At 49.9% G+C, this 22,932-nt stretch overlaps 2 protein-coding genes across 5 annotated transcripts in view; one reads left to right on the top strand and one right to left on the bottom strand.

Annotated features, from left to right (window-relative positions):
• The window catches only part of LOC118940024, a 1,007,326-nt gene that overhangs the window by 929,766 nt on the left and 54,628 nt on the right, over window positions 1–22,932 (bottom strand). The gene's annotated exons all lie outside the window — the stretch shown is intronic.
• tmc6b (transmembrane channel-like 6b) overlaps window positions 1–22,932 on the top strand; it is a 41,591-nt gene that overhangs the window by 989 nt on the left and 17,670 nt on the right. The window contains exons 1-7 of one of the 4 annotated variants that reach the window (XM_036947990.1): window positions 1,819–2,058; window positions 10,825–11,039; window positions 14,170–14,285; window positions 14,795–14,953; window positions 17,007–17,177; window positions 17,627–17,735; window positions 21,662–21,743. In XM_036947990.1, the coding sequence (XP_036803885.1) occupies window positions 10,984–11,039; window positions 14,170–14,285; window positions 14,795–14,953; window positions 17,007–17,177; window positions 17,627–17,735; window positions 21,662–21,743 (693 nt within the window). In that variant the 5' untranslated portion in view covers window positions 1,819–2,058; window positions 10,825–10,983. Of the gene's footprint in view, window positions 1–1,818; window positions 2,059–2,550; window positions 2,855–10,824; window positions 11,040–14,169; window positions 14,286–14,794; window positions 14,954–17,006; window positions 17,178–17,626; window positions 17,736–21,661; window positions 21,744–22,932 lie in introns of those variants that run through there. The other 3 variants (XM_036947989.1, XM_036947992.1, XM_036947991.1) reach the window with 3 other exon arrangements.

Raw genomic sequence — 22,932 nt, 5'->3', positions numbered from 1 at the left:
CTACATAGGATTACTGTATGAGGCCTTCAGATTGCAGGCCTGCCTGTGAGTAGGGCAAAACACCCAGCTATGCAGCCCATAATGACTGAAACAGAGCAGTGCCTTCTTTCAGACGTTATGGGCTGCATAGCTGTGTGGAGGAGAAGGCACTGCTCTGTTTCAGCCGTTATGGGCTGCATAGCTGTGTGGAGGAGAAGGTACTGCTCTGTTTCAGTCGTTATGGGCTGCATAGCTGTGTGGAGGAGAAGGTACTGCTCTGTTTCAGCCGTTATGGGCTGCATAGCTGTGTGGAGGAGAAGGTACTGCTCTGTTTCAGCCGTTATGGGCTGCATAGCTGTGTGGAGGAGAAGGCACTGCTCTGTTTCAGTCATTATGGGCTGCATAGCTGTGTGGAGGAGAAGGCACTGCTCTGTTTCAGCCGTTATGGGCTGCATAGCTGTGTGGAAGATATACTTCTTGTTTCCTTAAGTGTTCTTGAGGTCAACGACCTTTGACATGTTTGAATCCTTTATGATGTAATATGTGGAATCAAATAAAGTATTTAAAATGTGCAATGAAGACTGATCACAGGCCATAGTCATTCTGAAACTGTTGGTGAGAATCTAGGAGAGGATTCTGCTGAAAAGCTAGTGTGTGTTCACCACCTACTCAAACCACCGATGGCATTATCATGTATGGACTTACTGGGAAAGGAAAGCAGCTACTTTGTCAGTTGCACAACCGATCACATTCAACCGAAATGAGTCTTCCACATTTACCCCAACACCTCTGAATCAGAGAGGTGCAGGGAGCTGCCTTACTCAATGCCCACAGCGCCCGAGGAGCAGTTGTCGGAGGCTAACTGCCTCGCTCAAGGGCAGAAATACAGATGTTCCCACCTTGTCGGCTCGGGGATTCAAACCAGTGACCTTTCGTTTCCTTGCCCGGCGCTCTTAACCACTAGGCTATCTACCGCCCCTACTGTAGTCTATGGAGACCAAAGCAAACAGTTGGTTCAGCTTGTGGTTGTTTTACCTCTCTTGGTTGAATGCACCGCTGACTGTAAAACATGCTCTGGATAAGAGCGTCTGCAGAAGGACTAAGATGTAAATGTGAGATAACAGTTCTCATGTGATGCCAAATACAGGCTGTGAAATGCTGGCTGCATGGCTGCAAATGGTGGTATAGTTGTCCATGCAGTCTGAGTGTAACTAGTGGAGGAGGGAGTGTAACTAGTGGAGGAGGGAGTGTAACTAGTGGAGGAGGGAGTGTAACTAGTGGAGGAGGGAGTGTAACTAGTGGAGGAGGGACATCATCTCTAGCATCTAAAAAGTCAGCCTGGGTACCAGTCTGTTTGAGGAATGGAGAGGTAGAGACAGGGGAATGGAGAGGTAGAGACAGGGGAATGGAGAGGTAGAGACAGGGGAATGGAGAGGTAGAGACAGGGGAATGGAGAGGTAGAGACAGGGGGATGGAGAGGTAGAGACAGGGGAATGGAGAGGTAGAGACAGGGGGATGGAGAGGTAGAGACAGGGGAATGGAGAGGAAGAGACAGGGGAATGGAGAGGTAGAGACAGGGGAATGGAGAGGAAGAGACAGTGGAATGGAGAGGTAGAGACAGTGGAATGGAGAGGAAGAGACAGGGGGATGGAGAGGTAGAGAGAGAGGAATGAAAAGGTAGAGACAGGGGAATGGAGAGGTAGAGACAGGGGAATGGAGAGGAAGAGACAGGGGAATGGAGAGGTAGAGAGAGAGGAATGAAAAGGTAGAGACAGGGGAATGGAGAGGTAGAGACAGGGGAATGGAGAGGAAGAGACAGGGGAATGGAGAGGTAGAGAGAGAGGAATGAAAAGGTAGAGACAGGGGAATGGAGAGGTGGAAAGAGAGGTTGTAGTTTTGGAAATATGCTTCTTCTTTCAGTCATTGATCAAAAACTACATTACCCAGAGGTTCTTGAGGCAAGTTAATACGTGCATTAGGTGTGGCCAGGTAGTCAGAGACAGATAGCGAGAGACCCTTATTGTAACTTTCAATCCAAGAAATAGGATACAGGAAAATCACCTGATAAACAGCACACAGGTAATTTCAGGCTCTTTCACCTCTCAGATCACCATTCTTCCGTTTGTATGTTTCATTGATAGGCTACCTTTAGGCTAGAACAGACCAGGGAACATGTTGTGCAATAGAAATGGTGAATACAACACACCCAGACAATCTCTCACACCTTGACCAGACTAGGCTCTGTCAATGGAGTAGGCTACTTGACTTGGCAAAATTGATGAATTCACAAATGTTTAGGCCACCTGTATTGGAGACCTTTAGCCTAAAGTAGCATCAGAAGGCTAGCCTACACGTTTGTTGAATTGTTTATGAATGATAAGGTGTAAAAAATAAAAAACATATCTAGAAAGGACAGTCTTCAAACTTTTCTTACCAAGGAAATGTACTGTACTGACACAGCTGTCTATGGAATTATATAGCGTGTGAAAACAAACGTTGGAAGAAGGATTTGGAGCATTGAATAGGAATGTTCCATTCGGTTGAAAACTTTATTTGGGGGGGAACTTTGCGCTACCAACATAAAATAACAAACACACAGCGGCAGTTTTTCTTGAACTGAAATATAAACCACACGTTGAGACAGCCGGTAAACTGTTTCTCCGTAAAAGTCTACCTATTGCCCGTAACAACGTTTCAATGCGGTAGGATAATGATATCGTCACCCCTAGAGTCGACAATGGTTCGTTGCCGCTGTTCAACATGCTGATGTATTTTGTAACAGTAGAGAGAGAGACGGATCTACTGCGGCGGCACTGCAGGTTTGAGCTTGAACGGGTTTCGCAAGTTACGAAGGGGGTGAGTGAACAGCACACAGGTAATTTGGCTGACTGTAGCTTTTTTCACATGGTCTTGTCGTTTTCCTTTCCATGTATTTGCACAGTTTGTCCGCTGTAGCTTCCAGGATATTTTAACTGTTCAGTCTGATACATTTGAGTGACTGACAGGCTAAGAGTTAACCGACCGAAAAGGAAAGGCAATGCGCCATTAATAACAGAAACAACAATGCAACAAGTGTGGGTTGTTTACGGTGCTTTGAGGTCTAACTCGGTGGGCTAGTATCGTTGTGAACTAAAACCAGCGGAAAGAGAACCGTGTCGGTCGACGTTATCAGTCAGTGCCTGTCATTCATGTCGACTGCCTTGAGGGTAGGATTTAGCTGCTGGCTGCAAAGTTGCACAATCAGTCGGTGAATTGCAGGGCTTGCAGAAACACGTCGCTGGTATGACCGATGTTTCAAAATGGATCGTTTGTTTTTATAGGTTAACTATAATTGGGCCAAATGTAGCCTACACCAACTTGAACGTTTACCCCATTTATAACTCATTGTATATATTTATTCCAATGTGAAAGAGCACATGACACAGAAAGAAGACACACACACACACCTTGTTTGGCTGCATAGCTGGGGATAGTTTTGTGTTATAACGTTAGCTTTGTGTTATAACATGCCTTTTAGTCCAGGAGTAAGCTTGATCTGTGTCAGAGAAACCAGTCCATTGTGTCCAGGGCCAACATCAGTTCATCTTACTCCTACTTCCACAGTGAATTCAATGCTCTGGGGTGGGGTTTCCCCTAAGTACAGATCCAGGATCAGCGTTCCCTCCCCCAATCCTAACCTTAACCATTAGTGGGGACAATGCTAACCTGACCCAAGATGGGAAACTTCCACAGAGAGACGTCAATAGGAACTGTATCTATGCAGGTCTTTATCTCCTGTAAGACTATACATTGACTATACGTTGACTATACGTTGTGTATTGTTTGTGGGCCTTCATCCACCCCGGGACCCCAAGTTTAGTTGTCTTGGCCTAGTGACTGCAGAATACTGGTCTGTTCCGATGCCGTGACAACACGGGGAGAACTGTAGCACAACAGGGCAGTGTAATTACAGTGCAGTGTGTCAGTCTGTGTAATTACTTCCATGTTTCCACTTTCTCCTCTACCATTTACTCCCCTTCCATCTTCTCACATTAGGCCTATTCTCTCCTCTCTTCTTTGTTCCATTCACACGGTTATCTGGGGTGCCTCTCTGTTGATTTAATTTTCCTGTCCGTTCCCTCAACTGAGTGACAACACAATGCACTGAAGAACAAGAGGGCCTTGCTCCTGCTTATAGCACTATCATTCTAGTTATGTGCTTCTGGTACAGCAGTCCTGAACGTGTTTCTGTTCTGTGTGCTGATTCTGTTTCCTCTCCGTGTGTGTCTCTCTCTCTGTGCCTCTTTCTCTCTCTCTGTGTGTCTCTCTCTATCTCTCTCTCTCTCTCTCTCTGGTTGTGTGTCTCTCTCTCGCTCTCTCTCTCTCTCGCTCTCTCTCTTTGGTTGTGTCTCTCTCTCTCTCTCTCTCTCTCTTTGGTTGTGTCTCTCTCTCTTGGTTGTGTGTCTCGCTCTCTCTTTGGTTGTGTGTCTCTCTTTTTGGTTGTGTGTCTCTCTCTCTGTCTGTCTCTCTCTCTCTATCTCTCTCTCTCCCTGTTTGTGTGTCTTTCTCTCTCTGTCTCTCTCTCTGTCTCTCTCTCTCTCTCTGTTTGTATGTGTCTCTCTCTCTCCCTCTCTGTTTGTGTCTCTCTCTGTCTCTCTCTCTCTCTCTCTCTCTCTGTTTGTGTGTGTCTTTCTCTCTCTGTGTGTCTCTCTCTCTCTCTCTCTCTCCTCTGTTAGTTTTACTGTTGTGTGAACTGATTATCAGTCAGCCGTTAACTGCCAGACTGACAAAATTCCCTTCTACCCTGTCAGTCCCACCCCCTCTTTTGACCCCCTTACACCCTCTGCTCCCTTCTCCCCCTGCTCCCCCCTCCCCCTCCTCCTCTCCCCTCTCCCCCTCCTCCTCCCTCCCCCTGCTCCCTTCTCCCCTCTCCCCCTGGTCCCCCTCCCTCCCCCTGCTCCCCTCTCCTCCTCCTCCCTCCACCTGCTCCCCTCTCCTCCTCCTCCTCCCTCCCCCTGCTCCCCTCTCCTCCTCCCTCCCCCTGCTCCCCTCTCCTCCTCCCTCCCCCTGCTCCCCTCTCCTCCTCCCTCCACCTGCTCCCCTCTCCTCCTCCTCCTCCCTCCCCCTACTGTTTCTCCTCCAGAGCAACTTTAACATTTATAAAATATTGTGTAAGTATATTAGTGTTGTGTAAGTATGCTGTATTGTCATGTTAATCTGCCGTTGTGTTAGACAGTGCAGTAAATGTGTTTTCACTGACAGGCCAGCTGACTTGCTTTGTTTGGCTGTACTACAGACATACTTTGACCTGGAGACAGACAATGTTCAGGGGTTGTTGACAGTGTCTCACACACACACACACACACACACACACAGACACAGACACAGACACTGATCTTCATGCATGCACAAACACAGGGCTCTGGTCAAAAGTAGTGCACTATATAGGGAATAGGGCTCTGGTCAAAAGTAGTGCACTATATAGGGAATAGGGCTCTGGTCAAAAGTAGTGCACTATATAGGGAATAGGTCTCTGGTCAAAAGTAGTGCACTATATAGGGAATAGGGCTCTGGTCTAAAGTAGTGCACTATATAGGGAATAGGGCTCTGGTCAAAAGTAGTGCACTATATAGGGAATAGGGCTCTGGTCAAAAGTAGTGCACTATATAGGGAATAGGGCTCTGGTCAAAAGTAGTGCACTATATAGGGAATAGGGCTCTGGTCAAAAGTAGTGCACTATATAGGGAATAGGGCTCTGGTCAAAAGTAGTGCACTATATAGGGAATAGGGCTCTGGTCAAAAGTAGTGCACTATATAGGGAATAGGGCTCTGGTCAAAAGTAGTGCACTATATAGGGAATAGGGCTCTGGTCAAAAGTAGTGCACTATATAGGGAATAGGGCTCTGGTCCAAAGTAGTGCACTATATAGGGAATAGGGTGTCATTTGGGACTTGTCTCTGTGAAAAGACCAGCAGTCTGACAATATGCCCTAGGAGAGTGAGAGAGGGAGGACCGAAGGAGGGAGGACAGGAGGGAGGACCGAAGGAGAAGGAGAGAATGTGGAGAGAAAGTGAGAGAGGGAGAGAATGTGGAGAGAAAGTGAGAGAGGGAGAGAATGTGGAGAGAAAGTGAGAGAGGGAGAGAATGTGGAGAGAAAGTGAGAGAGGGAGAGACAGATGGAGAGAAAGTGGAGAGAATGTGGAGAGAGACACTCGAGGGGGAGGCTGTGAGATAATATGGAAATGCGTAGGTTATGGATTTGAACGGACTCAAAAGCACAGCCAAGACAATAGAGATTTGGAGAGATAAGCTCAACGAAAGAGCAAGTTAGAGAGAGAGAGAGGGACTGAGAGAGAGAGGGACTGAGAGAGAGAGGGACTGAGAGAGAGAGGGACTGAGAGAGAGAGGGACAGAGAGAGAGAGAGAGAGAGAGGGACAGAGAGAGAGGGACAGAGAGAGAGAGAGAGAGAGAGAGGGACAGAGAGAGAGAGTGAGAGAGGGACAGAGAGTGAGAGAGGGACAGAGAGTGAGAGAGGGACAGAGAGTGAGAGAGGGACAGAGAGTGAGAGAGGGACAGAGAGTGAGAGAGGGACAGAGAGTGAGAGAGGGACAGAGAGTGAGAGAGGGACAGAGAGTGAGAGAGGGACAGAGAGTGAGAGAGGGACAGAGAGTGAGAGAGGGACAGAGCGTGAGAGAGGGACTGAGAGTGAGAGTGGGACTGAGCGAGAGAGAGGGACTGAGCGAGAGAGCGGGACTGAGCGAGAGAGAGAGGGACTGAGAGAGAGAGGGTCTGTAGGAGAGAAAGAGAGAACATCTATGATAGAGAGATAAGGAGCGAGAGGAGACAGAATAAAGACTAGTGAGAGGCTAGACAGGATGTGTAGAATGAACATGTTGAATCCATTCACTTCCACAGTGCAGTCATATCTGCCCTCAGCTGTCTGCCTCTTGATGAGGTCATCACGGAGGAGTTATCTGTGCCAGGAAAAGAACCATGGAACTCCACCCAGTCTCTCACACACACACACACACACACACACACACACACACACACACACACACATATATACAACATGACACATACACTACTGTTCAAAAATTTGGGGTCATATAGAAATGTCCTTGTTTTTGAAAGAAAAGCACATTTTTTGTCCATTAAAATAACATCAAATTGATCAGAAATACAGTGTAGACATTGTTAATGTTGTGAATGACTATTGTAGCTGGAAACAGCTGATTTTTAATGGAATATCTACAGAGGCGTACAGAGGCCCATTATCAGCAACCATCACTCCTGTGTTCCAATTGCACGTTGTGTTAGCTCAACGTCAACAGTGAAGAGGCGCTTAGAGCTCCTCTGCAGCTTCCCCCTCTTTGATCTGCGATAAAAGCCTTTGTCTGGTGTAGCCTACAAACCTTAATGTTGTACACAAAGGACATGGTCGATCTTACTACAATCCCTGTCCCAGTAGACTGTCCCTGTCCCAGTAGACTGTCCCTGTCCCAGTAGACTGTCCCTGTCCCAGTAGACTGTCCCTGTCCCAGTAGACTCTCCCTCTCCCAGTAGACTGACCCTGTCCCAGTAGACTGACCCTGTCCCAGTAGACTGTCCCTGTCCCAGTAGACTGTCCCTCTCCCAGTAGACTGTCCCTGTCCCAGTAGACTGTCCCTGTCCCAGTAGACTGTCCCTGTCCCAGTAGACTCTCCCTGTCCCAGTAGACTGTCCCTGTCCCAGTAGACTGTCCCTGTCCCAGCAGCCTGTCCCTCTCCCAGTAGACTGTCCCTCTCCCAGTAGACTGTCCCTGTCCCAGTAGACTGTCCCTCTCCCAGTAGACTGTCCCTGTCCCAGTAGACTGTCCCTCTCCCAGTAGACTGTCCCTGTCCCAGCAGCCTGTCCCTGTCCCAGTAGACTGTCCCTCTCCCAGTAGACTGTCCCTGTCCCAGCAGACTGTCCCTGTCCCAGCAGCCTGTCCCAGTCTCAGCAGACTGTCCCAGTAGACTGTCCCTGTCCCAGCAGCCTGTCCCTGTCTCAGCAGACTGTCCCAGCAGACTGTCCCTGTCCCAGCAGACTGACCCCGTCCCAGCAGCCTGTCCCTGTCCCAGCAGACTGCCCCTGTCCAAGTAGACTGTCCCAGTAGACTGACCCTGTCCCAGCAGACTGTCCCTGTCTCAGCAGACTGTCCCAGCAGACTGTCCCTGTCCCAGTAGACTGTCCCTGTCCCAGCAGACTGTCCCTGTCCCAGCAGACTGTCCCAGCAGACTGTCCCTGTCTCAGCAGACTGTCCCAGCAGACTGTCCCTGTCCCAGCAGACTGACCCTGTCCCAGCAGACTGCCCCTGTCCCAGCAGACTGCCCCTGTCCCAGCAGACTGTCCCTGTCTCAGCAGACTGTCCCAGCAGACTGTCCCTGTCCCAGCAGACTGTCCCTGTCTCAGCAGACTGTCCCAGCAGACTGTCCCTGTCCCAGTAGCCTGTCCCTGTCCCAGCAGCCTGTCCCTGTCCCAGCAGACTGTCCCTGTCCCAGCAGACTGTCCCTGTCCCAGCAGACTGTCCCAGCAGCCTGTCCCTGTCCCAGCAGACTGCCCCTGTCCCAGCAGACTGTCCCTGTCTCAGCAGACTGTCCCAGCAGACTGCCCCTGTCCCAGCAGACTGCCCCTGTCCAAGTAGACTGTCCCAGCAGACTGACCCTGTCCCAGCAGACTGTCCCAGCAGACTGTCCCTGTCCCAGCAGACTGTCCCAGTAGACTGTCCCTGTCCCAGCAGACTGTCCCTGTAGACTGTCCCAGCAGACTGGCCCTGTCCCAGTAGACTGTCCCAGCAGACTGTCCCTGTCCCAGTCAACTGCCCCTGTCCAAGTAGACTGTCCCAGCAGACTGTCCCTGTCCCAGCAGACTGCCCCTGTCCCAGTAGACTGTCCCTGTCTCAGCAGACTGTCCCAGTAGACTGGCCCTGTCCCAGCAGACTGTCCCTGTCCCAGCAGACTGTCCCTGTCCCTGCAGACTGTCCCTGTCCCAGCAGACTGTCCCTGTCCCAGCAGACTGTCCCAGCAGACTGTCCCTGTCCCAGTCAACTTCCCCTGTCCAAGTAGACTGTTCCAGCAGACTGTCCCTGTCCCAGCAGACTGCCCCTGTCCCAGTAGACTGTCCCTTTCCCAGTAGACTGTCCCAGCAGACTGTCCCTGTCCCAGTAGACTGTCCCAGCAGACTGTCCCTTTCCCAGTCGACTGCCCCTGTCCCAGTAGACTGTCCCTTTCCCAGTAGACTGTCCCTTTCCCAGTAGACTGTCCCTGTCCCAGCAGCCTGTCCCTGTCCCAGCAGACTGTCCCTGTCCCAGCAGACTGTCCCTGTCCCAGCAGACTGTCCCTGTCCCAGCAGACTGTCCCAGCAGCCTGTCCCTGTCCCAGCAGACTGCCCCTGTCCCAGCAGACTGTCCCAGCAGACTTCCCCTGTCCCAGCAGACTGCCCCTGTCCAAGTAGACTGTCCCAGCAGACTGACCCTGTCCCAGCAGACTGACCCTGTCCAAGTAGACTGTCCCAGCAGACTGTCCCTGTCCCAGCAGACTGTCCCAGTAGACTGTCCCTGTCCCAGCAGACTGCCCCTGTCCCTGTAGACTGTCCCAGCAGACTGGCCCTGTCCCAGTAGACTGTCCCAGCAGACTGTCCCTGTCCCAGTCAACTGCCCCTGTCCAAGTAGACTGTCCCAGCAGACTGTCCCTATCCCAGCAGACTTCCCCTGTCCCAGTAGACTGTCCCTGTCCCAGCAGACTGTCCCAGTAGACTGTCCCTGTCCCAGCAGACTGTCCCTGTCCCAGCAGACTGTCCCTGTCCCAGTAGACTGTCCCAGCAGACTGTCCCTGTCCCAGTCAACTTCCCCTGTCCAAGTAGACTGTCCCAGCAGACTGTCCCTGTCCCAGCAGACTGCCCCTGTCCCAGTAGACTGTCCCTTTCCCAGTAGACTGTCCCAGCAGACTGTCCCTGTCCCAGTAGACTGTCCCAGCAGACTGTCCCTGTCCCAGTAGACTGTCCCTGTCCCAGTAGACTGTCCCTGTCCCAGTAGACTGTCCCTGTCCCAGTAGACTGTCCCTTTCCCAGTAGACTGTCCCTTTCCCAGTAGACTGTCCCAGTAGACTGTCCCAGCAGACTGTCCCTGTCCCAGTAGACTGTCCCTGTCCCAACAGACTTGCCCTGTCCCAGTAGACTGTCCCAGCAGACTGTCCCTGTCCCAGTAGACTGGCCCTGTCCCAGTAGACTGTCCCTGTCCCAGTAGACTGTCCTTGTTCCAGCAGACTGTCCCAGTAGACTGTCCCTGTCCCAGTAGACTGTCCCTGTCCCAGTAGACTGTCCCATTAGACTGTCCTTGTCCCAGCAGACTGTCCCAGTAGACTGTCCCTGTCCCAGTAGACTGTCCCTGTCCCAGTAGACTGTCCCAGCAGACTGTCCCTGTCCCTGTAGACAGTCCCTGTCCCAGTAGGGGTGTTAGGCTAGATGCAGCTATTTACATGTTGTCACAGGGTCCTGTCACAGGGCGTTAAACTAGACATCGGGCAGATACCGATGTTGGCATGTTTAGCTGATATTGTCTGATTCCGATATATCATTCATCCCTGGTGTATTGGCCTGGTATGATGTAGTACTGTATTCAAACACTTCACTGGTGAAACACACACACACCAACTGCTGCTATGTTTTGTTGGTATGATAAAGAACTGCTTTAACGAGGTGTGTGTGTGTGTGTGTGTGTGTGTGTGTGTGTGTGTGTGTGTGTGTGCGCTACTAGAAGACAAGCTGAAACACGGAAAAGAGAGACCTTCAATCACCACACCTTATGATTCCTAACATTCCTCTCTCTATCTCTCTCTCTCTCTCAGGTAGTTTTTGCAACACTATGCTAGGAGAGTGGAGAGGCGGGACTAAGCAGACAAGTGTGTGACCCTTCTCTGTGATTGGTGGACAGAGATTGATGGTTGACAGACGGACGGATAAAGAGAACGGGACAGACCGCAGAGAGGAGAGACGGGGAGAGAGAGATGGCTCACAGTGTCAACTTTTACCTGACTGCTGAGCACATGGAGGCTGGCCTGGAGTGAGTATCAATACACTATATCAGGGGAGGCTGGCCTGGAGTGAGTATCAATACACTATATCAGGGGAGGCTGGCCTGGAGTGAGTATCAATACACTATATCAGGGGAGGCTGGCCTGGAGTGAGTATTAATACACTATATCAGGGGAGGCTGGCCTGGAGTGAGTATTAATACACTATATCAGGGGAGGCTGGCCTGGAGTGAGTATCAATACACTATATCAGTGGAGGCTGGCCTGGAGTGAGTATTAATACACTATATCAGGGGAGGCTGGCCTGGAGTGAGTATCAATACACTATATCAGTGGAGGCTGGCCTGGAGTGAGTATTAATACACTATATCAGGGGAGGCTGGCCTGGAGTGAGTATTAATACACTATATCAGTGGAGGCTGGCCTGGAGTGAGTATCAATACACTATATCAGTGGAGGCTGGCCTGGAGTGAGTATCAATACACTATATCAGTGGAGGCTGGCCTGGAGTGAGTATCAATACACTATATCAGTGGAGGCTGGCCTGGAGTGAGTATCAATACACTATATCAGGGGAGGCTGGCCTGGAGTGAGTATTAATACACTATATCAGTGGAGGCTGGCCTGGAGTGAGTACCAATACACTATATCAGTGGAGGCTGGCCTGGAGTGAGTACCAATACACTATATCAGTGGAGGCTGGCCTGGAGTGAGTATTAATACACTATATCAGTGGAGGCTGGCCTGGAGTGAGTATTAATACACTATATCAGTGGAGGCTGGCCTGGAGTGAGTATCAATACACTATATCAGGGGAGGCTGGCCTGGAGTGAGTATTAATACACTATATCAGGGGAGGCTGGCCTGGAGTGAGTATTAATACACTATATCAGGGGAGGCTGGCCTGGAGTGAGTATTAATACACTATATCAGGGGAGGCTGGCCTGGAGTGAGTATTAATACACTATATCAGGGGAGGCTGGCCTGGAGTGAGTATTAATACACTATATCAGTGGAGGCTGGCCTGGAGTGAGTATTAATACACTATATCAGGGGAGGCTGGCCTGGAGTGAGTATTAATACACTATATCAGTGGAGGCTGGCCTGGAGTGAGTATCGATACACTATATCAGGGGAGGCTGGCCTGGAGTGAGTATTAATACACTATATCAGGGGAGGCTGCTGAGGGAGGTGTTCTGTTTGATGTTCTGGTAAACAGAAGAGGGTTAAAATAAGACAATGACAGGGTTAACTGTCTGTTTGATGTTCTGGTAAACAGAAGAGGGTTAAAATAAGACAATGACAGGGTTAACTGTCTGTTTGATGTTCTGGTAAACAGTAGAGGATTAAAATAAGACAATGACAGGGTTAACTGTCTGTTTGATGTTCTGGTAAACAGAAGAGGGTTAAAATAAGACAATGACAGGGTTAACTGTCTGTTTGATGTTCTGGTAAACAGAAGAGGGTTAAAATAAGACAATGACAGGGTTAACTGTCTGTTTGATGTTCTGGTAAACAGAAGAGGGTTAAAATAAGACAATGACAGGGTTAACTGTCTGTTTGATGTTCTTTGAGGTAACTCTTTGAGGCCCAATTCTACACAGTACCAGTATCCAGCCAGACCCATTGTTCCCACAGAACAGACTGGCTGTGTTTGTTGGACTGTTTGACTAGTCTTTGTGTGTGTGTGTGTGTTGTATTTACTGAGGATAATTTTATGAGTGACTCACTTCCTGTGGTGTTCAGCTGCAGGGTCCCTGGGGAACAAAAGGCTTGTGATTGTGGTTCCTTTCAAATGTGGTGTTAAAAGGCCATGAATTATGAGACATGAAGAGTTGTCAGGGCTGAAGCCCAGTGGTGAGGAGTGTTTACACTGTGGCGGTGTGTCTGAACACTGGTTACTGGTTAGGGGTGTGTGTGTCTGAACACTGGTTACTGGTTAGGGGGTGTGTGTGTCTGAACACTGGTTACTGGTTAGGGGGTGTGTGTGTCTGAACACTGGTTACTGGTTAGGGGTGTGTGTGTCTGAACACTGGTTACTGGTTAGGGGTGTGTTTGTCTGAACACTGGTTACTGGTTAGGGGTGTGTTTGTCTGAACACTGGTTACTGGTTAGGGGTGTGTGTGTCTGAACACTGGTTACTGGTTAGGGGTGTGTGTGTCTGAATACTGGTTACTGGTTAGGGGGTGTGTTTGTCTGAACACTGGTTACTGGTTAGGGGTGTGTGTGTCTGAACACTGGTTACTGGTTAGGGGTGTGTGTGTCTGAACACTGGTTACTGGTTAGGGGTGTGTTTGTCTGAACACTGGTTACTGGTTAGGGGTGTGTGTGTCTGAACACTGGTTACTGGTTAGGGGGTGTGTGTGTCTGAACACTGGTTACTGGTTAGGGGTGTGTTTGTCTGAACACTGGTTACTGGTTAGGGGTGTGTTTGTCTGAACACTGGTTACTGGTTAGGGGTGTGTGTGTCTGAACACTGGTTACTGGTTAGGGGTGTGTTTGTCTGAACACTGGTTACTGGTTAGGGGGTGTGTGTGTCTGAACACTGGTTACTGGTTAGGGGGTGTGTGTGTCTGAACACTGGTTACTGGTTAGGGGGTGTGTTTGTCTGAACACTGGTTACTGGTTAGGGGTGTGTTTGTCTGAACACTGGTTACTGGTTAGGGGTGTGTTTGTCTGAACACTGGTTACTGGTTAGGGGGTGTGTTTGTCTGAACACTGGTTACTGGTTAGGGGTGTGTGTGTCTGAACACTGGTTACTGGTTAGGGGTGTGTTTGTCTGAACACTGGTTACTGGTTAGGGGTGTGTTTGTCTTTAGTGTGTGTGTCTGAATACTGGTTACTGGTTAGGGGTGTGTTTGTCTTTAGTGTGTGTGTCTGAATACTGGTTACTGGTTAGGGGTGTGTTTGTCTGAACACTGGTTACTGGTTAGGGGTGTGTTTGTCTTTAGTGTGTTTGTGTGTGTCCGACCCACTGAAGTACCCCCCCCCTCTCTCTCTTTTAAATGTGTTTGTTCTTCACTGGTTGACCTTTTCTCGTGGCAACATGTCACACATCTTGCCGCTGTGATGGAACACTGGTATTTCACCCAGTAGATATGGGAGTTTATTGGGTTTGTTTTCTAATTCTCTGTCTGTCTGTCTGTCTGTCGGTAACAGGAGCCCAGCGGATGAAGAGGGGGTCCATGACTCCTTTAACCAGCTGATAGAGGATCAGAGACAGGAAGCCTTGGAGCTGCAGGAACTGCAGAGAGACCTGGACGAGGAGGAACGAGGTAGTGTGTGACTGTGTATGAGAGAGAGAGAGAGAGACCTGGACGAGGAGGAACGAGGTAGTGTGTGACTGGGGATAAGAGAGAGAGACCTGGACGAGGAGGAACGAGGTAGTGTGTGACTGGGGATAAGAGAGAGAGAGAGAGACCTGGACGAGGAGGAACGAGGTAGTGTGTGACTGGGTATGAGAGAGAGAGACCTGGACGAGGAGGAACGAGGTAGTGTGTGACTGGGGATAAGAGAGAGACCTGGACGAGGAGGAACGAGGTAGTGTGTGACTGGGGATAAGAGAGAGACCTGGACGAGGAGGAACGAGGTAGTGTGTGACTGGGGATAAGAGAGAGAGAGACCTGGACGAGGAGGAACGAGGTAGTGTGTGACTGGGTATAAGAGAGAGAGACTTAGTGTTGTGTGTGTGTGTGTGTGTGTGTGTGTATACGAGAGAAAGACCTAGTGTTAGAGTGTGGTGTGTGTGAAAACAGACGTAAACGTCATATTCTCCTTCCTCCAGACAGTGTAGCGTACCTGTCCAGCCCTGGTCAGGAGATATGGCGTGGGAGCCCGGGGAGGGGTGAGGAGGAAGGGGGGGGACAGTTAGACCCCCTTCTAGAGGAACGCTGGTCCTCCGCCACCCTCAAAGTTCTCTCCTCCATGCCCAGCCGCACCATCGGTAAGTCACCCCTACGACACCCTTATGACAGACTTATGGCACCTCTACGACACCCTTATGACATACTTATGGCACCTCTACGACACCCTTATGACATACTTATGGCACCTCTACGACACCCTTATGACAGTCTTAAGATGGCTGTATGGACACCTACCTAGCATTTCTTCTGTTCACGCTTCATGAGAGAGAGAGAGAGAGGTAGTTTCAGAAGTCTAAACTATTTCTGCCATTGTCATGTGACTGTTAGTTCCTCTAGCTAGCAGGTGCGCCAGCCAGCCAGCCAGCCAGCCAGCCAGCCAGCCAGCCAGCCAGCCAGCCACTATCAACACATCAACAGATACTGTATCTAACACAGTGGCTCTAAAAACACCATGACACAAACAAGACTTCTGTCCCTCTACAAGACATAGTTTAGGAATCACACCTTCCCTCTCCCCCCTCTTAACGGAGGTGCTGTCATCTCTCAGTACTATAACAGGACCCTGTTAACTTCCTGTCCTCTCTCTAGGTCGTAGTGGAGGTGCTGTCATCTCTTAGTGGAGGTGCTGTCATCTCTCAGTACTAGACCCTGTTAACTTCCTCTCCTCTCTCTAGGTCGTAGTGGAGGTGCTGTCATCTCTCAGTACTATAACAGGACCCTGTTAACTTCCTCTCCTCTTTCTAGGTCGTAGTCGAGGTGCTGTCATCTCTCAGTACTATAACAGGACCCTGTTAACTTCCTCTCCTCTCTCTAGGTCGTAGTGGAGGTGCTATCATCTCTCAGTACTATAACAGGACCCTGTTAACCTCCTGTCCTCTCTCTAGGTCGTAGTCGAGGTGCTGTCATCTCTCAGTACTAGACCCTGTTAACTTCCTCTCCTCTCTCTAGGTCGTAGTCGAGGTGCTGTCATCTCTCAGTACTATAACAGGACCCTGTTAACTTCCTCTCCTCTCTCTAGGTCGTAGTGGAGGTGCTGTCATCTCTTAGTGGAGGTGCTGTCATCTCTCAGTACTAGACCCTGTTAACTTCCTCTCCTCTCTTTGGGTCGTAGTGGAGGTGCTGTCATCTCTCAGTACTATAACAGGACCCTGTTAACTTCCTCTCCTCTCTCTAGGTCGTAGTCGAGGTGCTGTCATCTCTCAGTACTATAACAGGACCCTGTTAACTTCCTCTCCTCTTTCTAGGTCGTAGTCGAGGTGCTGTCATCTCTCAGTACTATAACAGGACCCTGTTAACTTCGTCTCCTCTCTCTAGGTCATAGTGGAGGTGCTGTCATCTCTCAGTACTATAACAGGACCCTGTTAACTTCCTCTCCTCTCTCTAGGTCGTAGTGGAGGTGCTGTCATCTCTCAGTACTAGACCCTGTTAACTTCCTCTCCTCTCTCTAGGTCGTAGTCGAGGTGCTATCATCTCTCAGTACTATAACAGGACCCTGTTAACTTCCTCTCCTCTCTCTAGGTCGTAGTCGAGGTGCTGTCATATCTCAGTACTATAACAGGACCCTGTTAACTTCCTCTCCTCTTTCTAGGTCGTAGTCGAGGTGCTGTCATCTCTCAGTACTATAACAGGACCCTGTTAACTTCGTCTCCTCTCTCTAGGTCATAGTGGAGGTGCTGTCATCTCTCAGTACTATAACAGGACCCTGTTAACTTCCTCTCCTCTCTCTAGGTCGTAGTGGAGGTGCTGTCATCTCTCAGTACTAGACCCTGTTAACTTCCTCTCCTCTCTCTAGGTCGTAGTCGAGGTGCTATCATCTCTCAGTACTATAACAGGACCCTGTTAACTTCCTCTCCTCTCTCTAGGTCGTAGTGGAGGTGCTATCATCTCTCAGTACTATAACAGGACCCTGTTAACTTCCTCTCCTCTCTCTAGGTCGTAGTGGAGGTGCTGTCATCTCTCAGTACTAGACCCTGTTAACTTCCTCTCCTCTCTCTAGGTCGTAGTGGAGGTGCTATCATCTCTCAGTACTATAACAGGACCCTGTTAACTTCCTCTCCTCTCTCTAGGTCGTAGTGGAGGTGCTGTCATCTCTCAGTACTAGACCCTGTTAACTTCCTCTCCTCTCTCTAGGTCGTAGTGGAGGTGCTGTCATCTCTCAGTACTATAACAGGACCATGAAGTTGAGAAGACGCAGACAGAGCAGGCCTTCCATAAAGGACTTTTCCCGCTCCGCACGGCCCAGTATCCGTGGTTACGGCATGGAGACAGACTGCATGGAGACCGAGGGCGTGGATGAGGAGGGTGAGGTCACTCATTTAAACGTTACACACGCACTGAAATACCGACATTTTTGTGGTTGTAATGATGCCATAACCCACGCATAACTAATGTGTGTGTCTGTCTGTCTCTGTGTGTGTGTCTGTCTGTCTCTGTGTGTGTGTCTGTCTGTCTCTGTGTGTGTGTGTGTCTGTCTCTGTGTGTGTGTCTGTCTGTCTCTGTGTGTGTGTCTGTCTGTCTCTGTGTGTGTGTCTGTCTGTCTCTGTGTGTGTGTCTGTCTGTCTCTGTGTGTGTGTCTGTCTGTCTCTGTGTGTGTGTCTGTCTGTCTCTGTGTGTCTGTCTGTCTCTGTGTGTGTGTCTGTCTCTGTGTGTCTGTCTGTCTCTGTGTGTCTGTCTGTCTGTCTCTGTGTGTGTGTCTGTCTGTCTCTGTGTGTCTGTCTGTCTCTGTGTGTGTGCGCGTCTTTGCGCTGCAGGGCGTAAGCGTGACCAACTGGTCAACAACCTTCAGAACCTCTCTCTGAGTGACCGGGTCAGGATGCTGCGAGCCATGCCTCTCTCTGTGGCAGAGAAGAGTGAGCTAAGGTATCTATACTCCTCTACCATCCTGCTGTCCATCTCTATCTCTCTACATCCCTCTATCCTGCTGTCCATCTCTATCTCTCTCTCTCTCTCCATCCCTCTATCCTGCTGTCCATCTCTCTCTCTCTTTCTCCATCCCTCTATCCTGCTGTCCATATCTCTCTCTTTCTACATCCCTCTATCCTGCTGTCCATATCTCTCTCTTTCTACATCCCTCTATCCTGCTGTCCACATCTCTATCTCTCTCTTTCTCCATCCCTCTATCCTGCTGTCCATATCTCTCTCTTTCTACATCCCTCTATCCTGCTGTCCATCTCTATCTCTATCTCTCCATCCATCTATCCTGCTGTCCATCTCTCTCTTTCTCCATCCCTCTATCCTGCTGTCCATCTCTATCTCTCTCTCTCCATCCATCTATCCTGCTGTCCATCTCTCTCTTTCTACATCCCTCTATCCTGCTGTCCATATCTCTCTCTTTCTACATCCCTCTATCCTGCTGTCCATCTCTATCTCTCTCTCTCCATCCATCTATCCTGCTGTCCATCTCTATCTCTCTCTTTCTACATCCCTCTATCCTGCTGTCCATCTCTCTCTCTCCATCCCTCTATCCTGCTGTCCATATCTCTCTCTCTCTCTCTCTCCATCCCGCTATCCTGCTGTCCATCTCTCTCTCTCTCCATCCCTCTATCCTGCTGTCCATCTCTATCTCTACATCCCTCTATCCTGCTGTCCATCTCTATCTCTCTCTCTCTCCAACCTCTATCCTGCTGTCCATCTCTCTCTCTCTCTCCATCCCTCTATCCTGCTGTCCATCTCTATCTCTACATCCCTCTATCCTGCTGTCCATCTCTATCTCTCTCTCTCTCCATCCCTCTATCCTGCTGTCCATCTCTCTCTCTCTCTCCATCCCTCTATCCTGCTGTCCATCTCTATCTCTACATCCCTCTATCCTGCTGTCCATCTCTATCTCTCTCTCCATCCCTCTATCCTGCTGTCCATCTCTCTCTCTCTCTCCATCCCTCTATCCTGCTGTCCATCTCTCTCTTTCTACATCCCTCTATCCTGCTGTCCATCTCTCTCTCTTTCTACATCCCTCTATCCTGCTGTCCACCTCTCTCTCTTTCTTTCTCCATCCCTCTATCCTGCTGTCCATCTCTATCTCTCTCTTTCTACATCCCTCTATCCTGCTGTCCATCTCTCTCTCTCCATCCCTCTATCCTGCTGTCCATATCTTTCTCTCTCTCTCTCCATCCCTCTATCCTGCTGTCCATCTCTCTCTCTCTCTCCATCCCTCTATCCTGCTGTCCATCTCTATCTCTCTTTCTCCATCCCTCTATCCTGCTGTCCATCTCTATCTCTACATCCCTCTATCCTGCTGTCCATCTCTATCTCTCTCTCTCTCCATCCCTCTATCCTGCTGTCCATCTCTCTCTCTCTCCATCCCTCTATCCTGCTGTCCATCTCTCTCTCTCTCTCCATCCCTCTATCCTGCTGTCCATCTCTCTCTTTCTACATCCCTCTATCCTGCTGTCCATCTCTATCTCTCTCTCTCATCCCTCTATCCTGCTGTCCATCTCTCTCTTTCTCCATCCCTCTATCCTGCTGTCCATCTCTCTCTCTCTCTCCATCCCTCTATCCTGCTGTCCATCTCTCTCTCTTTCTCCATCCCTCTATCCTGCTGTCCATCTCTCTCTCTCCATCCCTCTATCCTGCTGTCCATCTCTATCTCTCTCTCTCCATCCCTCTATCCTGCTGTCCATCGCTATCTCTCTCTCTCCATCCCTCTATCCTGCTGTCCATCGCTATCTCTCTCTCTCCATCCCTCTATCCTGCTGTCCATCTCTCTCTCTTTCTCCATCCCTCTATCCTGCTGTCCATCTCTCTCTCTCCATCCCTCTATCCTGCTGTCCATCTCTATCTCTCTCTCTCCATCCCTCTATCCTGCTGTCCATCTCTCTCTCTTTCTCCATCCCTCTATCCTGCTGTCCATCTCTCTCTCTTTCTACATCCCTCTATCCTGCTGTCCATCTCTATCTCTTTCCCCATCTCTCTATCCTGCTGTCCATATCTCTCTCTCTCTCTCCATCCCTCTATCCTGCTGTCCATATCTCTCTCTCTTTCTACATCCCTCTATCCTGCTGTCCATCTCTCTCTCTTTTTCCATCCCTCTATCCTGCTGTCCATCTCTCTCTTTCTCCATCCCTCTATCCTGCTGTCCATCTCTCTCTCTTTCTCCATCCCTCTATCCTGCTGTCCATCTCTATCTCTCTCTCTCCATCCCTCTATCCTGCTGTCCATCTCTATCTCTCTCTCTCCATCCCTCTATCCTGCTGTCCATCTCTATCTCTCTCTCTCCATCCCCCTATCCTGCTGTCCATCTCTATCTCTCTCTCTCCATCCCTCTATCCTGCTGTCCATCTCTCTCTCTTTCTCCATCCCTCTATCCTGCTGTCCATCTCTATCTCTCTCTCTCCATCCCTCTATCCTGCTGTCCATCTCTCTCTCTTTCTCCATCCCTCTATTCTGCTGTCCATCTCTCTCTTTCTCATCCCTCTATCCTGCTGTCCATCTCTCTCTCTTTCTCATTCCTCTATCCTGCTGTCCATATCTCTCTCTCTTTCTCATCCCTCTATCCTGCTGTCCATCTCTCTCTTTCTCCATCCCTCTATCCTGCTGTCCATCTCTCTTTCTCATCCCTCTATCCTGCTGTCCATCTCTCTCTTTCTCCATCCCTCTATCCTGCTGTCCATCTCTCTCTCTTTCTCCATCCCTCTATCCTGCTGTCCATCTCTCTCTCTTTCCCCATCCCTCTATCCTGCTGTCCATCTCTCTCTCTTTCCCCATCCCTCTATCCTGCTGTCCATCTCTCTCTCTTTCCCCATCCCTCGATCCTGCTGTCCATCTGTCTCTTTCTCCATCCCTCTATCCTGCTGTCCATCTCTCTCTTTCCCCATCCCTCTATCCTGATGTCCATATCTCTCTCTCTTTCTCATCCCCCTATCCTGCTGTCCATCTCTCTCTTTCTCCATCCCTCTATCCTGCTGTCCATCTCTCTCTTTCTCATCCCTCTATCCTGCTGTCCATATCTCTCTCTCTTTCTCCATCCCTCTATCCTGCTGTCCATATCTCTCTCTCTTTCTCCATCCCTCTATCCTGCTGTCCATCTCTCTCTCTTTCTCCATCCCTCGATCCTGCTGTCCATCTCTCTCTCTTTCTACATCCCTCTATCCTGCTGTCCATCTCTCTGTCTATTTCTCCTCTCTCTCTCCTATCAATTCAATTCAAGGGCTTTATTGGCATGGGAAACACATGTTAGCATTGTAAAAGCAAGTGAAGTAGATAATAATATACAAAAGTTAAATCAACAAAAATGAACAGTAAACATTACACTCACAGAAGTGTCTCTCTCTCTGTCCTCCCTGCAGTTCTATCAATAGGTCTCTTCCATAAGTGAGTGACAGAGGAATAGAGTATCATCTTGTAACCACCTCCCCCCTCTATCCCCCATCCCTCTCTCTCCTCCCCCCTCTCTCCCCCATCCCTCTTTCCCCTCTCTCCTCCATCCCTCTCTCCTCCCCCTTCTCTCCCCCATCCCTCTTTCCCCTCCCCCTTCTCTCCCCATCCCTCTTTCCCCTCCCCCTTCTCTCCCCCATCCCTCTTTCCCCTCCCCCTCTCTCCCCATCCCTCTCTCTCCTCCCCCCTCTCTCCCCCATCCCTCTTTCCCCTCTCTCCCCCATCCCTCTCTCCTCCCCCTTCTCTCCCCCATCCCTCTTTCCCCTCCTCCCTCTCTCCCCCATCCCTCTCTCTCCCCCATCCCTCTCTCTCCTCCCCCCTCTCTCCCCATCCCTCTCTCCCCTCCTCCCTCTCTCTCTCCCCTCCTCCCTCTCTCCCCCATCCCTCTCTCCCCCCATCCCTCTCTCTCTCTCCAGGAGGTTGGCTGACAGGAAGGGTCGACGCTCCAATCACAGTCAGATCCCCTGTTGCAGCCAGCTCAAGTATCACATCATCATCGTAAGTCACACAGTCAGATCTCCTGCTCCAATATTACATTGGTCCAGTTTCTGATACATTTCAGGCGTCCACCACGTCATGCACTCTGCAGCTGGCCGTCAGACTGCTGGATCATGTGATGTGGTTGTTATCTGACATGTCGAACACCTATCCAGGCCTCAGCTGATCTGTCTAGACAGCAATCATGGTGTTTGTCTTAGTTTCTGTGGGTGTCAGGGGTTTACAGCTGTGGTCTCCCAGCGGTCGTGACAGACACAGGCAGACAGACAGACAGACAGACAGACAGACAGGCAGACAGACAGACAGACGTATGTCATGTTGGTGGGTGTTTCCTGTAGCTGTGTATCACAATCTACTGATGGTGTTCTAGTCCTCTTGTCCAGGACTTAATGTCCCTGTGAGGGTGAATCATACGGCCCATTCTCTTAGACTAGGCCCTGCTCATTATGGGTGATTCATACGGTCCATTCTCTTAGACTAGGCCCTGCTCATTATGGGTGATTCATACGGTCCATTCTCTTAGACTAGGCCCTGCTCATTATGGGTGATTCATACGGTCCATTCTCTTAGACTAGGCCCTGCTCATTATGGGTGATTCATACGGTCCATTCTCTTAGACTAGGCCCTGCTCATTATGGGTGAATCATACGGTCCATTCTCTTAGACTAGGCCCTGCTCATTATGGGTGATTCATACGGTCCATTCTCTTAGACTAGGCCCTGCTCATTATGGGTGATTCATACGGTCCATTCTCTTAGACTAGGCCCTGCTCATTATGGGTGAATCATACGGTCCATTCTCTTAGACTAGGCCCTGCTCATTATGGGTGATTCATACGGTCCATTCTCTTAGACTAGGCCCTGCTCATTATGGGTGATTCATACGGTCCATTCTCTTAGACTAGGCCCTGCTCATTATGGGTGATTCATACGGTCCATTCTCTTAGACTAGGCCCTACTCATTATGGGTGACTTGTACGGTCCATTCTCTTAGACTAGGCCCTGCTCATTATGGGTGATTCATACGGTCCATTCTCTTAGACTAGGTTCTGCTCATTATGGGTGAATCACACGGTCCATTCTCTTAGACTAGGCCCTGCTCATTATGGGTGAATCGTACGGCCCATTCTCTTAGACTAGGCCCTGCTCATTATGGGTGAATCATACGGTCCATTCTCTTAGACTAGGCC

This window comes from Oncorhynchus mykiss, chromosome 17 (assembly GCF_013265735.2).
Source record: "Oncorhynchus mykiss isolate Arlee chromosome 17, USDA_OmykA_1.1, whole genome shotgun sequence".
NCBI classification, from domain to species: Eukaryota; Metazoa; Chordata; class Actinopteri; order Salmoniformes; family Salmonidae; genus Oncorhynchus; species Oncorhynchus mykiss.
The sequence above is the reverse complement of the archived record's forward strand: the minus strand, read 5'-3'. Positions and strand labels throughout refer to the sequence as shown.